The 15,035-nt window shown below is 37.5% G+C and overlaps 1 protein-coding gene across 1 annotated transcript; it reads left to right on the top strand.

Moving 5' to 3' along the window:
- Positions 1-6,206: 6,206 nt before the first annotated feature.
- LOC110564594 (prolactin-7C1-like) lies at positions 6,207-13,943 on the top strand. Its single transcript, XM_021662083.1, has 6 exons — positions 6,207-6,237; positions 8,023-8,201; positions 9,000-9,038; positions 11,102-11,209; positions 12,968-13,147; positions 13,737-13,943. Exons 1-6 carry the CDS (start codon positions 6,207-6,209, stop codon positions 13,941-13,943), a joined length of 744 nt encoding a protein of 247 aa, XP_021517758.1.
- Positions 13,944-15,035: the final 1,092 nt, after the last annotated feature.

The following is a 15,035-nucleotide window of genomic DNA, read 5'->3' as shown; positions in this document are numbered from 1 at the left end:
GTATGCCCAGATTTTTTTTGGTTCTGTTAGTCTACTTTTGGAGCTCCTCTCCCCTCTAGGTCTTTTTTTCTCCCCCTTCTTTCATAAGATTCCCTGCATAAGATTATAATCTTATAATTACTTATAAGATTATAAGTAATCATAAGATTACTCTGCTCAAACTTTTGCTATAATTCTCAGCATCTGCTTTGATATCTTGCTGGGTAGAGTCTTTCAGAGGTCCTCTGTGGTAGGCTCCTGTCCTCTTTCCTGTTTTCTTCTTCTTCCATTGTCTGTCCCTTTTGCATTTCTTAGTGAGGACTGATCATCTTACCCTTTGTTGAACTGTAAAATGAAAATTTAAGTAAGTATCTTAGAATTTCTATAACTGAATTGCATTTATGGCTAACTTCTTCACCGCTAGTCTGTTTTTGGGTAAGTAAAGATTTAGAAGTCTATCTCTATATTCAATCATATGTCAGCATTAGTTCCAAATTGTTTCGTTTCTGGTAAAAAATAAAACATCTAAATTTGAGAACATTAAAATGTTCATATCTTGAGAAGTGTAGTGGACAGTGTATGCATTTCTGTAGAATCTCTCATTTGTATTGGCTTCATTATAAAGACAAGAGAGCCTTGGTGAGTCTGTGTAACAGAGACTGGTGTTTAAGATGGACTTGTGTAGTATGAAAGTAATTGAAATGAGGTGATTTAGAAGAAAATGAAATGCAATAAGACACAGAATGAAGAATTTATGGCCATTTAGGTTGGCTTAGAAGCAGAATTTCTAGAAAAATTTGACAGAGGGTCAGATGAACACAAGTGTTTCTGGAACAGTACAATGTTGAGAGGGGAGCTCACTGATGAGATTTACAGATGCTGACACTGAAGCTGTTAATGTGGTAGAGTATTGCTCATTGTGTGGGGAGCACTACAATGTCAGGTGTGTTTGACTCCCTTTAGCTATTGTCCAATGTGGTCCAAGAGACTTCTTTGAAAGATTACAGGTTATTATCATTATTTTTGGTTACTGTCAAAAACGTGATTGTAAGAGCCTATTGCTAAAGACATCATACACTTTAGCAATAAAATATGGAGAAATCGTGCTTGATTTGCAGTAGGTATTTCCACTCTACTGCATAGCTTTCATAGCATCAGAAAGTACTATACTTGTTACTGGTGGAGAAATCTAATCAGCAGCCTTTTCCAGCTTGGAACCTGTAAGCTACAATAACTTCTAGCCTGCAAAGATAAGCTCATTGTTGCAATAGTGCCACAAATATAGAAATTATGTGACCACTTTCTGAATGGATTGATGGTCTGCTACAAAAGAAAAAGCTAATGTCTAGTACTGTTAGCTGGGTCAAAAACCCACTATTCAGCAGGCCATAGGCCCAAAGGTCCTGCTTACTGGACATAGTGTTAAACAACCTTAGCTCTTGCATCAACTCTCATCAGTAAAGGATCTTCTTGTAGTAGATGGTTACTAATGCAGAGACTCACAAGTGGTCAAAATTCAGAGAATGGAGCACGGAGCCTTAAACGGGCCTTGCTTAATACACTTTTTTCTGCTTATGTTCAAGGAGAGGTAGATTGGCTAGAAGAACCAGAAGTAGAGGAGTGCTGGTACAAAATAGAATTTTGTAGACCTAACAGAGAATTTGAGCACACATAGTCGTCACTGCATGTAAAGTATCTGCACATGATCAACTTAGCCAAAATTCCAACATGGGTATGAAGGAATCTCATCCGTGGCTAAGGAATTTACAATCAAATGCTGATTGGAGAAGAAGATTCAGCTTTATTAAGGGATATCATGCCATACCATAAGAAATATAGATTGCCCATGTGCCAGTGGATGTCCTTATTCTGTTGCATATATTGGCAATACTAGGTGTACTAGGATAGTTTATAAAAGTGCGCATGAAGTTGGGAAGGAATAATAGTGGTGGGGTTAAAGGAAGAGTTGGAAGGGAATGGATTATAGGAAAAACATATACATGTATGGAATTCCAAACAGCAAATAACTAGTGTTCAACTAAATCTTTAGAATCCCATGCCAAAGTCAACATAACTATTAGAGTCTGGAGAAACAATGTCATCTTACTTATATTTATCTTTCTGTCTGTAGTCCCTCTGGTACTCCATATGATATTGCTAATTAAATGTATTTTAGTTCAAAGGAAAACACTCTTGATTTTAATTTCAATAACTTCCTGAATTTTCCATCTCATAAATTGTGTTTTCCTAAATTTTCATCCTTTCCATTTGTTTTTATAAGTAATTTTAATTGTATGAATTTATGAGATGATAGTTGTTAGCATGGCTAAATCATTCAAAGTCAGTGACAATGTCTCCATACAAATATAAGCTACTATTGGAAATCAGTACCTAGGAGGATTACTAAAACAAGCAACAACGACAAAAAACTGTTTAAAGTAGCCTGGAAATAGAAAAAAATTCTAAGTGTCTTTTAACTGATGAATGGATAATGAAAACATGGCATGCATATACAATGGAGTATTATTCAGCTAAAAAGAATATGAAAACATGAAATTTTCAGAGAAATGCATGGACCTAGACAAGTTGATATTGAGTGAAGTAACACATATCCAGAAATACAAATGCCATATTTACTCTCTCATTTGCAGTTCCTCTGATGTGAGTGTACAAGACAGGGTAATCACAGGAGCCAGGGAAGTATAACAGGACCATAGGTAGGTGTGGGTGGTTAAAGGCAAGGCTTCGAAAAGAAATAGCAGGATACAGCTGGTATAAAGTGAGGAATGAGGAGAGGTATCTAACTGCAGAGAGGAAGAAATCAGCACAGGAAGAGGAGGGACAAATAACACCAAAGTTGTTTAACAAAGTCTCAAGGGATCATTTTTGTTCATCTAAATTAAATGCAACACACTTAAGTGTATGTGTACATAAACACATACATACCTCACATCCCCACACATATACACCTTAAAAGAACTTAAAGTACTTGGGCTGATAATGTTTCCCACAACAATCATAGCCTAACAAAGTCCCCACTGTCAGACATGAGAACCCAGTGGAAGGGTTGGTCAGGGAAGTCCAAGTGACACCCAAAGCAATCTAGATTATTACTATAGCCCTTGTTTGTCTCTCACAGGTTAAATGTCCTCTGTTGGTGAAGACATCAAACACATAGGACACACAAATAAGATGATTCAAGTTGGTCCTGATGTTAAAGCCTGTTTTTTTTTTGTGTGTGTGTGTGTGTGTGTGCTCTAGCTTCAATGACTTCAGAAAACATTATGCAAGCTGCCAACAGACAAAAAACAATTAAACAGTCCTATCTTGTTACAGCACCTATGAACTGTAACAATCACCAGCAAGGTAAGATATGCAGAAAGGTACAATAAGAGACACACACATGCTCATGGTAACAGACAACTCAGTAATTTGCCTTAAGGTTCACTCAACAAGAGAAAAAAATCATCCCTTGTACTGAAAACCCAACCTTTTCCATGCTAGTAATGTCATGGGTCTTAGAAAAAAAAATCTATTTTAGGAGCCTAGACCAGCATAATTCCACATTACATTCTAAATCTTATTCTTTTAAATACAGATAAGTGTAACTACCACCCTTCATCAAGGTAGTTTCTCTTCTCAACAAATGGAGACTATCTCTGAAACCAAAACTGAACACAATACAGAGGTCAAAGAGACATGAGGACCCCAGTTCAAATAGATACATATTCATCACAGTACCTGTGTGATGGCTCAGGAAACACCATAGAAGAGGGGATAGAAAAATTAAAAGAACAGGGATATTAGAAAGTCTGCTGTCAACCACTGTATCTTAGAAATGGCTGCATAAACAAAAGGAGAATGGCAATATCAATGAATATTTTCATATGGAAGAGGAAAAGTTCACAGGATCCCACCCCTAGTCAAAGCACCACAGGCACCTACTGACTGCTGGAATGAGACATACTGGTTGTTCAATGAAGAGTGGTCAACATTAAAATTATGTTCATACAAACAACAGAAATAAACTCATCACTTCATTTCTCTATATTCATACATATACATACATATATGTGTGTGAAACAAATATAATAGGAAACTATCAACTTGAGAATGAAGATGGCATTGAAGAGTTCAAGGAAGGATGTTTGGGTGGTGCTGGAGGGAGGAAATGAATGAAGGAGTGACATAATTCTATTTCAATGAAAAACACTAATAAATAAATCAAATCATTAAAAAAAAACTAACCACCATTACCAACAAACAAACACTCAGAGCAAACAAATGTGAGTAGGGGTTGGAGAGATGGTTCAGTGACTTAAGAGTGCATACCTCTCTTGCAGACAAAATTAGTTTGATTTCCAACATCTTGCTGGTGGCTTACAACTGCCTATAGCACCAGCTCTAGGAGATAAGACAACCTATTCTGTCTTCTGAACAAACACGCACTTAGACACACACAAGCATACAATAGTTAAAATAAAAGAAATCAGAGAAAATCAGAGTCCTCCATGACTTATTCCAGTTATTTCCTTCAAATACCAATTTTGAGTAGAGAAAAGTGAAGTGGGAGTTAATACCACCTTTTTGTCTCCATGAGACATTGTCTTTCCTCAGAGAAGTTTGCTTCTGAAATTGGGGGACCTTCCAGTGGACAAAAGAATAAGTAACTTGGGAGGAACTCAAACTGATAAGCCCAGTCCAGGTAAGTGGAGAAAAGGCAAATTCACACCTGCCACCCCTGCTATATTATTAAGAACAATCCAGGTTGTTTGCCTCCAGAACTCCCTTTGGCCACTGCCTTTTCATTGGTTACATCTGTCTGTGGAAAGAGTTCAAGGTTAGTTGAGAATTTTCCACCACAAAAGCTTTCCTCTTTTCCTCCAAGTAAGTAAGTTCAACTTACTTGTCTTATATCCAGGCGAGACTCTCCACTTCTGGTATACACCATGATTCCAAGCAGAGATACATCCATAGTGTATTTCCTTTTACTTGAGAAAAGTATACTATATAATATATGGGGAAGGATAATTTCTTACTATACGAGGTTTGACATCATTGTCACCTCCATGGCCTCATTTCTTAGAATATGCAAACAAGCTTAGTGATCAAAATTCATGTTGCATTTATCACAAGTTGCTTTTCATTGGTCTGGGAGACACCAAAGCACTGGAATCCTGCACACTGTCAGGAAACTACAGGTCTACCTCTTGTTCATTTGCATGAATGCTTCATCAAACCTCATAGCTTCCCAGAGTCTTCCTATGAGCTGTTTGACGTGAGTATCCAGTGGCCACCTGTGTGTTAGACGTAAACACTACCAGAGTAAGAGACTACGGAATGAGACATCACATGTTCTGGGTTCATGATAAGAAGTCTGATTAGGAAGAAGATAACGTCCTGCTTGTCTTATAGAGTGCAGGATGATAGGTGGCTACTGCTGAGAACTATCACTAAGAGGTCTTAATTCAGCCCAAGTTAAGTTAATTACTGAATCAAGCCAGATCTATCAAGTCATCCAAAAGTGTCACAACTCTTATAGGTATAACCAAATACATCTAGATTAGATGTAGCTCAGTTGCATGGACAGAACCTGATTGTTACAGTATGCCCAATTCAAAGTCTATAGTAGCCATGTCTTAGGCACAAACAGAAAATTCTTTGATGTGATTTGAATGTTATTTGCCTATGTAAAAGCTTTCTAAACATTTGATTTTGTACCTTGTCTTACTCTTATGGAGCTAGAATATAATGGCAAACAGTTGCAGTGTCCCAAGTGTTCCATGCTCAGAAACAGTGAAATAAGTGCATTAATTTCTCCAAGATTCAGAAAATATCTAATAATACCTTATGCCAAATGCATAAGCATCTAAAGGAGAGGCATGACTATTTTTCTAGGTAATGACATTTCCACCAATCTTCATGAGACAGAGATGACGCTGGTTGTTTATGATTTAAATTGGAACTTATTCTTGGCCTTGAAGTAAGCTGAACAATGCAGATACTTTAGTCACCATTGTTATGGTGCTTTTGACATCATCTATGAGGGAAAAAATATGGAGTCATTCCTGAGACTGCAGGTGTGTACTTCCTCCTGCCTCCTGGCAATTTACAGCCTTGGGCATGGGATACTGCAATATGTAGAGGTGGGAAATTAACTTAAAGCAGGACTACCGTGAAGCGGGTTTGCAGAATCAACAGACAAGCCGAGGATAGACTCGTCAAAGATGCTGCTGTCTTTGACTCGGCCATCCCTCTGTAAGTAATTCTTTCTTCATTTCTTCTTAGCGGGCTTAAACAATGCACTATTTTGCAAAGCTTGTTTGGAAATTTGCCTCTTTGGTGTTATTATTCTTACACATGAAGTGACTTGACCTTTATTTAAGCCTAAATCACAAAAGTCTACCCGGATGAGCTGAGACAACAAGGCTAGCAGTATTTTCTAATCATTGCTCTGGAAAGCAACTGCTCAGTATACTCTTACCTCAGTTGTTCCGAAAAGGAAGCCTTCTTACCCTGGAGATTGACTGTAGTGTCTAGGGACATTTTGCATTGTCTTAGTTCACCTACACAGAAAAAGGGAATAGTACCTGTGTCTAATGTTAGAAAGCAGCAATTCATCTGCTCAACAATGTACAGGCAGGAGAGCTCACCTCTAAGAGTCAAAATTGCAGATACTGAGATGTTTGACTGTAATGAGACCACTGAATTCAACGGGTTCCATTTGTAACTACTATAGAAAGAAGTAGCATGTCTGGTTCCTGGGTCTCTGCTATGAGTTACACAAATTGAGTGAACTTAATCTTATGTTCAATTCTAGAAATATAGTAGACAAGGCTAGAAGATGTGGATCTAAAATTGTTTTAGCAATTTTGTTCCAATTTTATGTTGTACATTTCCAGTTGCACTCATTAAAAGTTTAACGGAACAGACAAAAATTTCATATTTGTATCACTGAATGTGAATGGATTTTTAATGATGAAAAAATGCTGGTTCATCCTGCTGAGTTGTAAATTACTGATATGCTACAGTTCTGTTTCTATCCATCTGTGAAATAAAATCCACGATGAAAAACCAACACCAATCACTATTTAGAAACAAGAGAATTTGATAGGGCAAGAAAAGCAGGAAAAAACATCTAGTCTTTAAGGGTGTATGATCATGTGCTCAAAGGTAAAATTTTGATTTTACAAATAATAATGCCTGTTGACACTGATATTCAAGATTATGGGTGTGGCCTTTGTCACCCTAATCTATATGAAAGCCCAAGATGTTTAAGACATGCCTTTGTGGGGTGTAAAGTCTGGAGTGTTGACATTTTTCTTCCTGAACCAGCTAAGAATAGGACCCAAGGAAAACCAGTCAACCCTGTAAGCTTCCTCTCTTGTCAACACAGTTTAATGATATTACCCTGGAAGTCTACCTACAGGGTTATTGTAAAGCTCACATTCACAGAGAGAACAATCTGGAGCTTTGCTAGAATGACACATGAATGGGTTTATTACTGTAAGTGAGAAAAGTGAGCCTACATAATCCTTTGCATTACAGGATTCTCTTAATTTTCAGCATTTAGAGACAGGGGTCATGCATTTATTATTTTTTATCGGGCATGAAGTTGAAATAGCAATGTGTTTTCCTTGTAATAACGCAAATATTATCTACTCAGTAACAAGACTGTCTAGGAGACGGTGATTACTTAACTTCAGCATAAATTCCCAATAAACTAACCTGTCTCCAGAGAATGACTTAAAAACACCTACACAGTAGTTTAAGGTCCAAATGTTTGAAAACTTCGGAATATTTTCTGATAACAATGCAAAAATGGGGAATGTCATCAAGTCCAGAAACTATATACCCATGCAAATGTAATTACTTAATTTTTTTTCACTAGAACATGTCTGCTCACCACCACAGAACTGTACAGTGATAGACTACACAGTGGCAGGCACTGGAAGAGATAACATTTTTTCTTGATAGCCAAGAAAGAGTTACAGTTGATAACCTGAGATGGATAGATGCAGAGCAGCTTGTGTTTCCATATAGCAGGGATGCTCCTGCTGCTGTTGGTATCAAACCTCCACCAGTGCGAGACGGTGACTTCTACTTCCACACAAGACTATGAGGCTGAGCAGAGTGTGGTGTCACTCAAGGACCTGATTGACCATGCCCTCACACTGTCACAGACCACCTATGATATCACTATGGAAATGCGCAAGTTATTTGTAAGTACCTGATTTACTTCTGGCTTCTTCACAAAAAGAACCCCCCATCTAATAATTCTAGTGTATTCCAGTCATTGCTAGAAATCACCTTAACCATATCTCTAATACTACAAGTTTCATAGGAAACTTGTAGTATTAGAGATTATTCCTATTTCACAGGAAAGAAGAAATAGAGTATTCCTATTTCACAGGAAAGAAGAAGCTTCTGAAAAATAGAACAAGAAGAATAGGGAATTTTTGTGAAATTACAAAGATTTTCAAATAATCCAGTGACTTACAAATTTTGCCTCTAGTTACATGCTGTTTTTCTTAAAATACATTATTCTTAAATTTACATTAGTGCCATAAAACCCAAGAGTTATGTCTTATAAGAGATTTTATTTCTCTACCTTGTTTTCAGGAAGCCAATCTCCATTGGCATCCTCAATTATTCACTGAAGACAGCCAATAGAGGAGAAGTATAGTTTAGTGAACTGCATGGAACACATAGAACAAATATAAACTCTTATGATGACAATTAGAGAAAAATAAAAACAACAAAAAGCTTTTAGCCTCTAAGAAACTCCTAAATGCCAGGAGTCATTGGATGAAGGACTTCCAATGCATGCTTATTCAATAAGAGGGTGGGTTTAGAAGGGACACAGGTTATCTTTTTCCAGTGGCTGTATGTTATCTTTTTGAAGCCAGGCAGTGCTAGTGAGGAGATGATGGAATCAAAGAATACCTCTCTGCATTTGCAGGATTCATGTGCGCATTCTGCGCTTACTTACAACTTTCCTTTTAACCTCTCTGTTTCAGTTTTCAGATGGCTTCTCCTCCAAAATGTTCCAAAAATTTGTAAGTATCTCACTGATATTTATCTTCCTTAAAACAAAACAAAACAAACAATCAAGCAATCAAACACACACACGCACAAACAACACAAACAACCCTTCATGCTAAGGTTTGACAAAGACCCCAAAACAAATTTCAAGACTATGCCTCCACAGGTAAGAGAAAACGCTACTCACTAAAAGGAGAATGAGAATGAGGAAACTTTGGGAAATCTCTGATTTGAGGAGAAAAGTTAAAGCAATGGTTTTATGTGTTTATATTACAAAGCCATGCAAATTTTAATGTTAGAATTAATAATGGGGTAGAACTCTAGTTTTCCAATCATCCTGTTAGGATTCAAGCCCCTGCATCACTCACTCCTCACTGAGCATGCTGGTGTTATCCACAAACGTTGGCTTCCTGCATTGTGATGTGTGTGCACACAAGCACAAATCTCAACAGGACCCCATTGCAACCGAGGAGAGGGCACTAAGTTAATGGCCTCTTAGGAACTCTCAAATGCAAGGGAGCATTGCTTATACACTTTAGAGGAAAGAGTTTTTTCAATTGGAGGGATGGTTTAGAAGTGAATCTAGAGTCTCTCCTACTGGTGATTATATATTATGTGCTCAGCGCAAGTTAATGACAGGAGAAAACAGGTAATGATTCAGTACAAAATGGGCATCCGGAAAGGCAAAGAGGATGGACATCAGAAGAAGAAGAAAACAGGAAACAACCTAGGAACCTACCACAGAGGGCTTCTGAAAGCCTCTGCCCTACAGACTATCAAAGCAGATGCTGAGCCTGATGGGCAACTGTTGGGCAGAGTGAATGGAATTTTAGGTAAGAACTGGGAAATAGTAAGAGCTGGAGAGGACAGGGTCTCCACAAGGAGAGCAACAGAACAAGAAAATTTGAACACAGGGAACTTCCCAGAGACTCATACTCCAACCAAGGACTATTCATAGAGATAACCCAGAACCTGGGCACAGATGTAGCCCAGGGCAGTTCAGAGTCCAATTGGGTTACATAGTAATGTGAAGAGGGACTGCCTCTGACATAATCTGATTGGCCTGCTCTTTGATCACCTCCCCTTTTATGGGGGAGCAGCCTTACCAGGCCATAGTAGAGGACAATGCAGCCACTTTTGATGTGAACTGATGGACTAAGATCAGAAAAGAGAGGAGAGCCTCCCCTATCAGTGGACTTGGGGAGTGGCATGCATGCAGAGGGAGGAGGGAGGGTGGGGTCGGGAGTGAAGGAGGGAGGGGCTTATGGGGGGATGCAGAATGAATAAAGTGTAATTGATGAAAAATTAAAAAAAAAGAATGTCTATATTTGCAATAAATAAGTGTTTATAGTATCTGTTTATTCCTGAAATTTTAAAAAGTTTTGTTCTTTTTTAATTAAATTTTTATTCTTTTATATTAATTACTGTTTATTCACTTTGTATCCCAGCTGTAGCCCTCTCCCTTATTCCCTCCCAATCCTGCCCTCCCTCCCTCATCTCCTCCCATTTCCCTCTCCAAGTCCAATGATAGGGGAGGTACTCCTCCCCTTCCATCTGACCCTAGTTTATCAGGTCTCATCAGCTGGCTGCACTGTCCTCCTCTGTGGCGTGGCAAGACCCAGAGCAAGACCCTCCTTTGGGGGGGGGTGTCAAAGAACCAGCCACTAAGTTCATGTCAGAGACAGTCCCTGTTCCTCTTACGAGGGTGCCCACTTAGATACTGAGTTGCCATGGGTTACACCTGAGCAGGGGTTCTAGGTTGTATCCATGAATGGCCCTTGGTTAGAGTATCAGTCTCAGAAGAGACCCCTGCAATTCAATATTCCTCTTTGAGAATTCTCTGTTTAGCTCTGTACCCCATTTTATTTAATTGGGTTACTTGATTTGTTGCTCTTTAACTTCTTGAGTTCTTTATATATACTGGATAATAACACTTTAAATTTCTCCATATTAGATTTTCTTTTTTGCTCATTTGTAAAACTCACTCATCTGTTTAATTAATTCATATGCTCGTCATGGATTCACTTACTCAGTTCCTAAAGCTGCACTAACTCCGTCTCTATTTTAACATTTGTAGGTATTGGGTTTCCTCAAGGACAATAAGCACATGATCAAGACTCTCAACAGCTGCCACACATTTTCCCTCAACACTCCAGAAACTGTGAAGGAAGCCCGAGAGATCTCAGTAAGTCTTCAGGCCAGATTTTTCATCTAAATAATTGAAGCAACACATTGCCTTTGCCATGTTGTAGGTTCTTATAAACACTAAAATTACAGTTGCAGGGAAATGGGGTGTGAGCAAGCAATAAATGGAAAAACTCTTGTAAGGTAGTTGATAAATTATAAGTTAAAGCAAATGCTGAGTAATATTGTAGGAGGAGCATAAACTATCAAAGGCTACACAAAAATATCTTGTCACTGGGATTTTATCTTTTATTACATGATAAGCATTTATTACTTATTAGCTGAATTGGATATCCCTGGATAAAAACACATTTATGTGTATTCCTAAGATATGAAAACACAATTGTCTTCACTATGTGTTATTAATGTCTCCTCAATGATGACATTTCTCATTTCTGATCAGTACACTGACTCTTTTTGAGTCTCACAACTCTCCTGGTTCTGATTTTTATGTATTTATTACTTAATGATGTTTGTACTTTCTACTGAGCTTTTTAATGAAGTTATCTGTACAAATTAGTCCTATATATGCTATGCAAAGTTCCTATGCCCTCAGTTGTGATGAGGTCTATATATTATAGCAACTGCATTTGTAATTATTATGATTTCTCTCTTCTGAGTTCCTGCCACAACTTATTTTCTGATGAATTAATTTGACATCATTTTGAAAATAAGAAGAGCAAGTGAATAAATAAGGGTTAAAGGAACAGAGAATGTTTGCAGATGTTTTTAGGAAACTACTCCATGTCTAGGCAGTTCATAGAGTACTTTTTAAAAATATGTTGCGGCAAATAGGCCTCAAAAAAGCTAGTTGGGAAAAAAAAAACCCTGAGGATTTAAAATGACTAATGCAATTTCTTCTTTTTCCATGACTAGTAGGAATGAGAATCTTTACTATTTATCCAACTCAAGCCCTCATTCTTAGTCACATTACCATGTTCCCAGCAACCTATATGCCATCAGCATTTGCTTGCCTCTATCCTTCCTATTCTTTACATCTTTCCATTCATATGCCCATTGCCTTCTTCTCTTCATTTTCATGACCACTAGGATAGGTAGCAAATACTAACACAAGAGGCACTTGAAAGCAATTAATTTTATGCTATGTTTCCTGAAGGGAGCACACACTTGAACTTCAAAATCCTACTGCAATTTTCATCTATACACTCATTGAAGCCAAGGTTGTACCATTGTTCTTCCCTTGTGCATGCCAACAAAAAGGTTGTTCAGCTAGAGACAAGCAGCCATATTGACTAGGAAACTCATATTTATCAACACCCAGTTGTTTTCAACACTTCTTTCTATTATTACCCTAAAATAGCCTAAATATCATAAACTAGTATAATTGTGATCAATCTAGTTAATTAGAGTGGTGAATCTGAATTAAATGATTTATATATGATACTGGAGGCATCTCTTTTTCCTAAGTAATGTCCTATGGGAACATACTGAGGCACAAGCAAAGCCTTGGTTGACCGTGGACAAGCAGAACAGCCAAATATGTAAGATCTTGCCTGGAGAACAGGTAGTAGAATTTCTTAGGGACAACAAACTGTCATCAATACAGAGAGTAGTTATTTATGTAAGTTTTTTTTTTCATTCTGGCAGAATGTAAATGAATGGTTGCAATTTATCAATAAATATGCCACTTGTCTACAAGACTGGCTGTGTTAGTTCATTCTTTTTATTTCAAAACCACATGTAACCCATCTTGTTGATTTCATTTATCTTACTATGGTTGCTCTTTTATGGTGAATAGCTTGAAGAATTTGTGAATATAATCCTCCGCATTGTGCATGCCTGGGATAATCCTCTACATCACCTAGTGACCAAACTCCGTGGTATGAAAGGTGCCCCTGATGCAATTTTATTAAAAGCCAAAGGCATTGAAAGCATAAACAAGGAGCTTCTGAAGAGTATCATGATGATACTCAGCAAGGTGAGAAGCCTTCTTGCCTCCTACTTAACTCCTTCATGAGTGATGTGACTTCTGCAGTGAACGATAAAGTTTAAAACGCCTTCCCATGAACACAATCTCAGGCATTTCATCTTGCATATAGCCTTACCGGTATGTTGACATTAAAAGAAGGTGTTCTTCACAGTCATTGGGAGAGCAGCTTTCCTGAGCAAAGTTACACACTCCTGATTATTTCATTATCTCATATCAAATTCACCCCTGGCCAATCTGCCTCCTAACTAAGAAAAATGCCATCAGCTCTTTCATTGTTCGTTGGCTAACCACAAATCAACACTCAGGTGATAATCTCCTAGCGTTCTATAAAGTCATGAAATATCATGTTTCAACTGAGATCACTTTATTGTAAGAAAATGTATACATGGGCCTCAATTCTAGTTTTTAGATGATAGATTTGTAGTATTCTGTGTTAAATTTATGATTATCCATGCTTCTGGCCATCATTTTACATTGCTAACATTTCCCTAAAGACAATTTAATATTTAGAGGGGAAAAGGAAAGTAAATACAACTAGGAGTAATATTAAGTATCTGACTCCCCTTTTGATCATTAGGTTCATCCAGGAAGAGAGGAAAATAAGGATTATCCTGTCTGGAATGATCTAGAGTCTTTGCAGGCAGCTGATGAAGAACTTCACTTTTTTGCTCTTTATAAATTGTTCTACTGTTTGCGTCTTGATGCATATACAGTTGATCTTTATCTCAAGTACCTGAGATGTGAGCTTATTGGTGGTGAGATCTGCAGCGCTGTGAAATTTTAAGATCCTTGACGAACCATCCTTTTGAAGGTTCTTATAATTTTATCCTTTTCAAGGTATGCCTGAGTGTAATTGTTCCCCTTTGTGAAATAAAGAGAGACATGAAAGCATTTTACACTATTCGTTTTCCATTCATTTATGCCGCTTTCCAACATAGGCAATGAAATTTCTGGGTGTGTGTGTGCATAAATAACGATTCAATTTTGTGAAATGTTCAGTGTTATATAGGTTTATAACAAGAAGGAATTTTAGACTTCTGGGAACTCTCTCAAGTGTGACAGTAAAAGGTCTCAAAGTAGCATATGATTGAAATAAAAAATTCAGATGTATTGTGCCTACAGGTATTCTATAGATCAAGAAAAAAAAACACTCAATCTTCAATGAGAATGAGTAAGTGTACTTAACACTAACAGGTTTCAACATAAGTTTCCATTTGAAGAAATTGTCTCTCTGTAGTAATAACAATAGTAGCATTAAAACAGAAAGAGTCCAGCTCTTGAAATTGATATAATGTAGAAAATCATTCATCATGAAAATAATACAGGTCCAAAACAGAGGTTTAAAATGTCTCGTTTTTGTTCGAGATTTTTGGTCATATTTTAAGAGGTGCTTTCCACAAATGAATTGACATACCATGCTAAGACTTGAAAAGAAATTCAGTGAGGGTGTTCCAATGAAGAAGGATTTAAAGCATATAGGACCCTTAGAGGCATAAGCAGGCCATGGTTCAATATGGGGTGTGGCAGATGAAAGTGCAAAAGAACTTTCAACACCATACCACATGAAAATGTTAATGAGAGCAATTTTGGGTCATGGGGTCACTTTGTAGAGGGCCATATAGTCAGTCAAAGAGCATTTCAAATAACGTTACTCCTGGAGAACTTGTTTTGTTTCTATTATTGGAAAAATACAGTACACATGAGAGTAAAGATGCCAACCATAAGAAGAAACACTTCAAAGAAGAGGGAACACTCCACCCTTTCAGTGCTTCTAGGGTGAAGAGTATAGTAGAATTTACATATTGGATGGGGAAACAAGAAATTGTTCATAATTATGGCAGAAAAACTAAATGAATGAAGGCAAAAAGATTAAAGT

Source organism: Meriones unguiculatus, chromosome 19, assembly GCF_030254825.1.
Source record: "Meriones unguiculatus strain TT.TT164.6M chromosome 19, Bangor_MerUng_6.1, whole genome shotgun sequence".
NCBI lineage: Eukaryota > Metazoa > Chordata > Mammalia > Rodentia > Muridae > Meriones > Meriones unguiculatus.
Note: the sequence above shows the minus strand (reverse complement) of the source record. Positions and strands in the feature narration are given on the sequence as shown.